The 11,133-nt window shown below is 43.0% G+C and overlaps 1 protein-coding gene across 2 annotated transcripts in view; it reads right to left on the reverse strand.

The window, feature by feature from the left end:
• The window catches only part of ZC4H2 (zinc finger C4H2-type containing), a 30,183-nt gene extending 21,037 nt beyond the window's left edge, over nucleotides 1-9,146 (reverse strand). Inside the window, exon 1 of one of the 2 annotated variants that reach the window (XM_073641064.1) lies at nucleotides 8,821-9,146. In XM_073641064.1, coding sequence (XP_073497165.1) covers nucleotides 8,821-8,873 — 53 coding nt within the window. In that variant the 5' untranslated portion in view covers nucleotides 8,874-9,146. The remainder of the gene's footprint in view (nucleotides 1-8,820) is intronic. The other variant, XM_073641063.1, reaches the window with a different exon arrangement.
• Nucleotides 9,147-11,133: the final 1,987 nt, after the last annotated feature.

Here is an 11,133-nt window from a genome sequence, read left to right on the forward strand (position 1 = left end):
GTTTTCCCTTTATCTCCACATACCTCCCTTTTTGATTGACAGCTCTGGCTTTATCGAGCCAGAGAAGGGTGAAGACAGATGGAGAACAAGTATATGAGAAGGCGCACATATTTGTTTGGCCACACCGAGGGTGCACTGTACTTTGAACATTCTGTGCTGACAGAGTTCCTTTAGAGTGAAAGTGCAATTGCAGGCGACTTCTCAGGATAAGTTGTCATGCATATGTACATGATGAAAAATATTATTTTTTGTCCATTATAAGGCTTGTATCCTACATTTCTAACAATTTTCCCTCTACACCAGCTTCTCTCCTGTTGAAGGCAGCAGATATAATTTGGACCCTCACTGCAAACTGACTTTCATCTTGAAATCCCCAAAATTCATTTGTGCCACCATAGGCATTCACAAACACCAGGATGTGAAACAATGAACTAGAGGAGACCTGGGCAAAACGTAGGCCATGTCTAGCCTTTGGCTGCTGGACAGACAAAGGGATGGAAACACACAGCCGCCCTTCACTATTCCCTATCCAGCATCAACATGCTTGAATGGAGATACCGTGCGTTGAATACAATGGTGGAACGAGGAGCCATCGGCTCCCTGTGCCACCATTCAGGCTGTGCATCCGAGTCATCGCGCCTGCTACGCTGAGACATCACTAGACTGGGCTTGCTGCGCGCCTCTGCACAGACCGGAGCAGTCAATCAGGGGAACTGGGCTAGGTGAATAGTTTTATATTTTTTTTATAAATAAAAAAGGCAGTAAAATATATTGTTTTGTATTGTACCTTATAGCTTGTATTGTTAAAAACGTTCAAAACCATATCATTTTAGGGTTTATTTTAATTAGCTGCTACAGGTAAAAATACAAGTTACAATAATACATAACATGCATTAGCAGGTAGTAGTCATACCTAATTCTGCTCAATATTAAGTGATAAAGATTAATAATAATAGTATTGATCAGCAGAATGACGTTCGGCCTGTTGGTTCAGCCCTCCACAGCAGGTCACAGTCTCTCTTGTAGCTCCCCCTTGGGAAAATTACTCTTCCACCCCTAAACTACAGCATGAATGTTATTTTGTTAATTAATAATCTAACAAACCTGATACTTGCATCATTACACAATACTAAAGTAACTCTACCACGGCATGCGGTTACTGTTGGGGACGACCGACAGAACTTGAGAAGACAACGTGTACTGCATATCAATAATAAGAACGTGGCACGTGCATACAGCTGTGCAAACATGCCTGCCCCAAGAATAGGCCACACATACCGTACAGAATGTATATACGAGCTCTAAATATAGTATGCATAGTCTAGAAGCTAAACGGTACACCAAAGGGAAGATCAATTCCTTGCAAAAGTATTAATCCTGGGCACTTTAGCACATTAAAAGGGAACCTGGCACCAGAAATAACGCTATTCTATGGGGTTAGTCGGCAGGTTAATAGCGTTACTAACCTGCCTTAGCCGAATGCTGCGGGGAGAAAATTAACTGAATTCTCCCCGGCAGTCTTCCAGTTTCAGTCACGGGGGCGGCGCCGACGCGGTTTTAGTCACCACTCTATCACCGCCGGCTGTGACCGCACCTCCAGATTTGACTGACAGCAGGCCCTGATGCAGAGCCAGTGTCAGTCGGGGCCGATGGGTTGTCATGACAGACGGGGGGATCTGCTAAAGACCCCTATGCCTGTCACCACGATTGAGGCTGACTAACAGTCATAAATCATGCAGACACAGGGACTCAAACTTAATTTACCAGCACGCCTAAGATACTCGGAAAGCACCCGAATGTGCTTGGCGAAAGGATTAAACATGATGAGCGAGCGTGCTCTAGCACCCACTCCTTGTTCCTGGGATCCTCATAAGGTATACTGCCATATGCACTGGCTGGGCTCTATCCAACTACTATTTGTGTGATTCATGTCGCTCATGATACTGCGAACTATACATTGCACCGTCATTGTAATTATTTTTGTATGTATTCCCCTTTTTCACATGTAAAGCGCCATGGAATAAATGGCGCTATAATAATAAATAATAATAACTGTCAGGGAAATATTAATGTCAGGAAAATGTTCTTCCATATTTGCCTGACATAGATATTCACCCCCTCCCTTATCCATCTTTTGAGAGTTGTCTCCATGAAAATATACAGCATCTTCCTGCAAATTATCACCCACAGCCAAAAGGCCTTATACAAACAAATGCCAGCCAAGCGGAGTCACCAAACTTCGTTAAGATGCGAGCCTCTTGTCCCTGGCACACTCAGGGGGGTAATTACTGGCAGGATTGCACTAATTTGCTTGTAATGTGGAAAGTTGCTTTCCCAAGAAATCTCCAGACAATCCGACTACGAAACGAAATATGAAATATTATAAGTTCCATGCGTCTGACAATAATGGGACCCATATTTCTAGTGACAGAAACAGCCGAGGAATGCATACATAGTTTTTCATGGTTGCAAGCCAATTCAGAGAGCTGTAACGCAAAAACACCAGAATAGCAGACTGCAGCTATGCGATATGTGGTCTCTAACTGAAGATAAAATCATAAGGGAAAAAATGGCGTCATTTGCATGCTTCTGCGATCAACGAGCGATGAGTTATTGCAGAATTTAGCATTTTTAATAAAATGTGCAGGCTGGAGACCAGCCCATATGATGTCCCCACAGGGGGCGTGTGGCCAGATAATAATAATTGGGCTATCATGAAGCTGACAGTGTCGGTACGGAGGCCGTAAACACGGATTCCAGGCTTTGGAACCCAGAGGTGTGACACCATACTCCACGTAGCAAGTAGTCTGGATCGCGTGCTCGCGATTCCGGACGAAATACTGACAGCGTGGTGAGATATCGCGTGGTCCCCCTGGTGTCGTCGCTGTCTGGAATCCCTGACAATAATAATTTCCTATATCTCAGTCAATCAGCTACTATGCTTTAATATACATATGTTTTATGACCACAGATTATGTGATGTGCACCTTCAGCACTGTATTTATCCGACTAGCCATTTTGTTACAATAGATAGAGATATATACACACACACACACACACACACACACTTTCTATATATGCGCCTTTATGGTCAGTACAGGCTACTTATACTTTTATACCTTATTGGCTCCCTTTGCACATGTCACTTTATATCCCTATCTTTCATTGTTTTTATTTTTGTGTGTGCGCGCCTGTCTTCTGTATTACCACCACACACCCATTTATGTCTTTAATAAAGTTTTTTCTACTTTCATAAGATCATCTTTATTATTGACCATTTTTCTGGTTTCTTAGTTCTAGTAAAGTGCATGTAATTTATATAAATCTCATGCCCACTGTGCTATCAACTCCCCTTGAGGTATGTACGCGTTTTAATTGCGGGTTTTCATGAAAGACTTGAATGAGAAGAGGAAAATACTCAGATAAAAACTGTGTAAGTGTTTTGAGGGCGTTTCCGCAGCGGTAATGCAGGAAAAGGCAGGTAATCTGCACACATCTTTATAAATAACGTTTTAGCAAAACTAGGTGAATCCGCAAACAGGAAATTTCCAAAACCTTTTTAGTTTTAATTAAAGGGGTTGTCCACTACTAGGATAACCTCGTCTTGATCAAAATGTTTGGTCCCCATAAAATAATAAAGCTTATACTCAGCTCTCGTGCCAGCGGCGTTCCAGCGGTGTCGGCACTCGCGGTCCCGGGGCTCTCATGCATTTGTGGTGACACGTGACCCCAGTGTCCAATCAGTGCTGGCCTCACTGTCTCCGCCTTCGGACAAATTGAACATGAAGAGGAGGCCAGGGCTGCAGCTGAGCTCTGACTTCCTCTTCATGCTCAATTCGACAGGAGGCGGGGCCAGTAACGCCAGCGCTGATTGGGCTCCGGGGTCACGTGTCACAACAACAGCATGAGAGCGCCAGGACAGCGAGTGCCGAAACTGCTGGAACGGCGCCAGCACAAGACAGGAGCATAAACGTTATTATTTTATTGGGGCCAAGAGTGGGGTATGAACAGGGGAACAGAAGCACGCCCAAGTAGGGGAACGTCTTTAAAATATGAATTACCAAAAGGGCTGTGTTCCCTCGTAGCGTAAATGCTGCGTTTTTTTCCGCTGCCTTTTTTGTGCAGAAAATCTGCAGCATTTACCTGTCTATGCAAGGCAGATTCGATTTCATGAAAACTCCTTTCCAATGTGTTGAACTGTCAGTTTTTGGTGCATTTATTCTCTATAGGCTTCTATGGAGAGCCTGAAAAATACACATGTAAAAAAAAATGCAGTTGTGTATTTCTGTGCAGAATCAAAGCTTTGTATACTTAAAAAAAAATAAAAAAGAATTTAAAAAAACACTGCTTCAAAACTGCACAAATAATGCATCAAATAAAGGGAAAATGCAGAATCATCAGAGAAGATTGCTATTGTGTATTTTGGGTGCACTCCTACAGAAAACATGCGGATAAAAAGCAGCACAAAAAAATCCACTTGAACATCATCAAAAAAAAAAAAAAAAATTGTGTGTAAAAAGGAAAAAAATAAACGCAATAAAATAACGCAAATAGCCTAAATTAGCTAATTGGGGCAGAAAATCTGCAGCATCAGAAACACATCAGAGATTCATCATGGGACCTAACATGTCAATAAAACATCTTGTCTAAGGAATTATGTTATTAAGAATCTAGGGGAACACATTACTAAATCTCAAATCACCAGAAGAATCTTGCTCTAGTTTCCCTATGAAGACTGTTACAATCTGGTCCCTTGCAGGTATGTCACTAAATGCAGGCTGCTTTAAGGTGTCTATAGCTTGGATCTGACTCCCAGGCTATGGACTGACGTAGACTGTAGCCTGTAGAGCGCTGACATATTAGAGGGGAAGCAGCGTTTGAAGTTGCCTGCAGCCCTGTATGTTATTTTAAGATCTTTCGACAGCTGTAAAGAACCAATACACAATGACCTATTTTACATCACTTCAAAATATCTTGCAATCATACATTCCATTATTATTGTACTCAGTTGTGAAGTTCAAAGAAAAGTAGAAGTTTTTCATTAGAAACTCTTTAGCCCCATTTCTTCAAAAATGGCGTTTTGTTTGCCAGTCTTAATGATATGCTGGAGTAAGATGTGCCAAATTCAGTGTGCACACTCTTCTTAAAGTGGTAGTCCTATGAAGAAAGTACATATTAATCAATAGATCTTGGAATAATAATAAGTTCCACAATTGGATGTGTTAAAAAAAATGTTCCTGTGCTGAGATGAGATATTCTTATAAATGTGCCCAGCTATATACTGTTATGTGCTCCAGTGCCTGCTGAGCTTAAATGTCACTGACTAAATTTATGATGAGCTCACGACTAGTGATGTGGCAGAAACACTCACTCTTGTGATAAAACAGGCAGGGAAATGTGTTACCTCAGAAAGCAGCAGCTGTGAGCCCATGCTGTCCTGTCCTGTCTGTATATTCACTTATGCTTCTCCCCCACTGACCAGGAGCTGTGGTATGTGCCAACCATGAACTGGAGCAGCTCTGCATGGTTGAACACAGCCATAACACAGTAGCTAGCGGAACACAGCAGGGGCATATTCATAAGATTATCTCAGCACAGGGACGTTTTTATTTAGCATATCCAATGGTGAAAAGTGGAATAATTCCAAGACCTATTAATTAAAATGCACTTTGTTCATGGGACAGCCCCTTTAAAGAATTTGGTGCATGTGGCAGAGTGCAGTTCTCCCCCTTTACTTCTATGTCTGTTCTGAAAAAAGCAGAGTGCGCTTGCTCAATTATTTTCATAAGGGCGCAGTCAGACGGCCGTATAAATAGGAGCAAGATGGGACCGCAATGCTCGGACTGGCCGGCGGCTCTCCTGACCTGAGCATGACAGCTTCATGTATTTCTATGCAGCTGTCACGCTCGGGTCGGGAGAGCTGCCGGCCAGTCCGAGCATTGCGGTACCATCTCACTCCGATTTATACGGCCGTCCGACTGCACTCTAATGGAGATGAAAGGAGATAACCACCCATACACTGCCATCTCTGCATTAGCAATCGCGCAAGACAGGAGCCCCTTTCTTGAGCCAGGTGGAAAACAAAATTTATCAAAAAGATAGCACACTAATATAGCACACTAATTCTGCCATTTTATAACCAATTCTCAATTTATGAAAAAAAAAAGCAAAGAAACAAAAAAGCAAACTAATTCACTTTGCTGTTACTTGTATCACATACAGGCGGTTTCATATGCAAAGATTACGATACTGGCATAGTACTGCTGGAAACCAGTGGCTGAAGGAGCACAAGCAGAATCAGCAAGTGGTAGTAGAAGTTCTTGGGTAAAGCAAAGGAGTTATAGGAAACAATCCGTAGATAAATGAGAACAGTCTGGATAAGAATGTTCAGGAGCTGGAGACTAAAACTAGGCTAACAGCTAGACACAATACTCAAGCAATGAGAGAGAGATCCATGTGGCTCCAAGTAGACCCAAACAGGAAACAAGATGGATTCCGCAGGTTCAAAATCTGCCATATTAGCAAAGGGAAATTGCAGAACACAACAGCAGCCTCCAATGGCAAGGAGCGGAACTGCAGCACAACTACCAAGGTGAACAATAGCAGCCACTAGTGGTCAAACTGTAGAAGGACAACAGGAATTCTGACAGCAAAACACTGACTGCCACAAACAGCGACAGATTCTTGGTGGAGAATTTGATTTTGCCACATCAAAGGAAGCAATACTGGCAAGGGCGTCTTGCCTCCCAGTGTGGGTTTTTTTTGTAGTGGAAAACTGTAGCAATTACATGTTAAAATTTTCCACCTAATTATTAGCACAATTTAGCTGAAAAATTATGTTTTATAGGAACTGCCACGCAAAAAGTTTTTCCATGCTAGCAGTTCTATCCATATTTTGTCTATACCTGGTCATATCAATGTGCTGCAACAGTATATAGGGAAGTCCTGTATACACAAATAAGTTAAATATATTCTATCAAAATGAATATACATAAGGAAAAGCTAGAAGTAAGATGCTGGGGAAAAACACTTCTGAATGACTGTGGCATGGCCGTCGTAATGGGTAAGTGAATACTAATCAGTGAAAGCAGATGCATTTAGTGCCTTCTTCCATTGTCCACAGATTCACTGACTCTTGACTCTCAGGAAAGGCTCCAGCTATTGTACATGTACAACAGACAATTAAAAGCCAATGAAAGGAGTGAGAGTCCCCTGACTGGCTGCTTTGTGACATCAGTGAATATACTCCCCCACTGCTCTAAATAAGAATTAACCCCTTTCCTTGAAGTGACTTTATGGAGTGTCATACACAACAATGTATTTTTATTCTATAGATTGCATAACGGGCATTTAGCTACAATAAGACCTAAATATTACTACTGATATCAATCACAATCAGTAGACTATTGTGGAACATATCGAAGAGCTTGTGAGACACGCCATCAGAGAGCATAGGTCCTAATTCATCATTTGTATTCCTTTTAATCTTATGGTATTCGTTGCAGTTTTTAAGGCTAAATTCTTTAAAATGAATGAATGAAATTTAAAAAAAAATGTTCTTTATTTATATAAGTCTTAACTTTTTTTTTGCTTTTCTAGAGCAAAAAAAAAAAAGAGACGATGATTTAAAATGTTGGAAGCAATTCTAACATTTGCACAAAAATTTGCGCCTTGCAATTAATATTACTCCAGATTAAGGAATAGTCAGATGGCCGTCTAGCTTGGACGAGGATCGCAACTCAATGCTCTCCTGACCCAAGCGTGACAGTTACATGTGTTTCTATGCAGTAGTCACTCTCAGGTCGGGAGAGCCGCCGGCCAGTCCTGAGTACAGTGGTCACTCTCAGGTCGGGAGAGCCGCCGGCCAGTCCCGAGTATTGCGTTGTGACCATCTGACTGTTCCCATAGGGAGGAGCGGTTGGAACTGGAGTACATTCGCTCAAAAATTCTGCACTGTTGTAAAAAGTTGAAAATAATGAATGCGCCAGAAACATTTGTATGACAAAAGCCAGGCCCACAACGAGAGAAAAAAAACAAAATACAACAGACGAAAATAGATGTCAAAATAGGAGCAATTTAAGAAGAATTTGGGGCAAAGTAAAGAAAAAAAAAACTGCCTTAAAAAAGGAAACGGAGACAAAATAAATAGGCACAAATGAATTGGGCCCATAATGGATAATACATTGAAGATTCTTCACCTCCATTCTCCCATAATAGAAATATTGATTGAGTTGTAGCATGAATTAGTCTGGGCTCTGTTAGTGGCAATGACACACATAATCAGGACGCCCTTCTGCACCATCATACATTTATACAATTCTTTCCATTCTAGCTAATTAAATTCTTCCCATCCCCATAATGGGGTTTCATGATCCAATGATCATTTATACCCTAAGGTCTGGGCACGAATGGCCATCAGATAAATAATTACTAATCAGATTACTCAATGATTTGACGATCAATCACTCGGACAATTCACAAATGACTCTGGTCATTGTTGCTATTTATGTGACCATTGCGGTGTTATATTTCTTAGGCTGGATAAATCATTAGAATCTCTGCAGAATTGGCTATATTTTATTTTTATTTTTTTTTTAAATGGTGAACAATTCTGCAATCCCAAAATTACTCTGATCTGACTAGTTAGAAAAAAAATGGGTCTTGAGTACAGACGTGGTGTAATGATCGTAGTGTGAAGATTGCAGGGCTGCACACTGGCCATCATCATGTGCAGCTGCACAGTGCCCATCACTACCTGCCGCTGTACGTGCACACATTAGCTGCATGCTGCAGGAAGAACAATGCTCGCAGTGTCCTCACCTGATCTCCTTGATGCTCTCCAGCTTGCACATGATCTCCTGCTCATCGCCCATACTCGGCGCTCTACGGTACAGCCGACCACTGAAATGTACAGACAAATCCAGCAAAACAATACAATGGGTAGAAATGTAAGCACAGGCTGCGATCCAGCAAAGTGACGCTCCCTGGTGCTGCCGGGAAATAGAGTCCGTCCCAAGGTGTCTCTGCTGCCCGTGGAGGGTACAAGGACTACATCTCCCAGAAGGCACCGCGCGTCTCCTCTCCCTTCACTTCCTGCTGCCTCCCAGCGCTGTGCTGAACATCCCAGTGTTCATCAATTTGCTGGAGCTAATGATGTGACGAGGCTGACAGCAGAGGGAGGCGGCGGAGCAGCATAGATTAGGCTCCCTAATGAGAGTGTGTGGCGCTGCCGGGGAAGAGTGTTAATGTCCTCGGCCATGCCTCACTGCGCTCTCCATTCATCAAGGGCTTATTAGTATGAGGGAAGGAATGGCCGGGCTCCGGCTATTAGTGCAGTGGAGGGGTCTTATTGATGGCACTCAATCATTGGTGAAGGCCAGAGCCTTGTAATACATGGAAGGGAATCCATGTCCTACACTATAAAATCTCAGAAATGTATCAAAGTTGTGCACTATAGGGCCTGATATACCATCACTGTGCACTATAGGGTCTCATGTACCATCACTGTGCACTATAGGGCCTCACGTACCATCACTGTGCACTATAGGGCCTCACGTACCATCACTGTGCACTATAGGGCCTCACGTACCATCACTGCACTATAGGGCCTCACGTACCATCACTGTGCACTATAGGGCCTCACGTACCATCACTGCACTATAGGGCCTCACATACCATCACTGTGCACTATAGGGCCTCACATACCATCACGGTACTACAGGGTCTCATTTACCATCACTGTGCACTGTAGGGCCTCATATACCATCACTGTGCACTATAGGGCCTCATATACCATCACTGTGCACTATAGGGTCTCATATAGCATCACTGTGCACTATAGTGTCTCATATACCATCACTGTGCACTATAGGGCCTCATATACCATCACTGTGCACTATAGGGCGTCACATACCATCACTGTGCACTATAGGGTCTCATATACCATCACTGTGCACTGTAGGGTCTCATATACAATCACTGTGCACTATAGGGTCTCATATACCATCACTGTGCACTGTAGGGTCTCATATACCATCACTGTGCACTGTAGGGTCTCATATACCATCACTGTGCACTATAGGGCCTCATATACCATCACTGTGCACTATATGGCCTCATATACCATCACCGTGCACTATAGGGCCTCATATACCATCACTGCACTATAGGGTCTCATATAGCATCACTGTGCACTGTAGGGTCTCATATACCATCACTGTGCACTATAGGGCCTCATATACCATCACTGCACTATAGGGTCTCATATAGCATCACTGTGCACTGTAGGGTCTCATATACCATCACTGTGCACTATAGGGCCTCACATACCATCACGGTACTACAGGGTCTCATTTACCATCACTGTGCACTGTAGGGTCTTATATACCATCACTGTGCACTATAGGGCCTCACATACCATCACTGTGCACTATAGGGTCTCATATACCATCACTGTGCACTGTAGGGTCTCATATACAATCACTGTGCACTATAGGGTCTCATATACCATCACTGCACTATAGGGTCTCATACACCATCACTGTGCACTATAGGGCCTCATATACCATCACTGTGCACTGTAGGGCCTCATACCATCAATGTGCACTATAGGGTCTCACATACCATCACTGTGCACTATAGGGTCTCATATACCATCACTGTGCACTATAGGGCCTCATATACCATCACCGTGCACTATAGGGCCTCATATATCATTACCGTGCACTATAGGGCCTCATATACCATCACTGTACACTATAGGGCCTCATATACCATCACTGTGCACTATAGGGCCTCACATACCATCACGGTACTACGGGGTCTCATTTACTATCACTGTGCACTGTAGGGTCTTATATACCATCACTGTGCACTATAGGGCCTCACATACCATCACTGTGCACTATAGGGTCTCATATACCATCACTGTGCACTGTAGGGTCTCATATACAATCACTGTGCACTATAGGGTCTCATATACCATCACTGCACTATAGGGTCTCATACACCATCACTGTGCACTATAGGGCCTCATATACCATCACTGTGCACTGTAGGGCCTCATATACCATCACTGTGCACTGTAGGGCCTCATATACCATCAATGTGCACTATAGGGTCTCACATACCATC

Source organism: Phyllobates terribilis, unplaced genomic scaffold (genome assembly GCF_046119375.1).
Source record: "Phyllobates terribilis strain yellow unplaced genomic scaffold, ASM4611937v1 Scaffold_7__3_contigs__length_470593459, whole genome shotgun sequence".
Taxonomy (NCBI): domain Eukaryota; kingdom Metazoa; phylum Chordata; class Amphibia; order Anura; family Dendrobatidae; genus Phyllobates; species Phyllobates terribilis.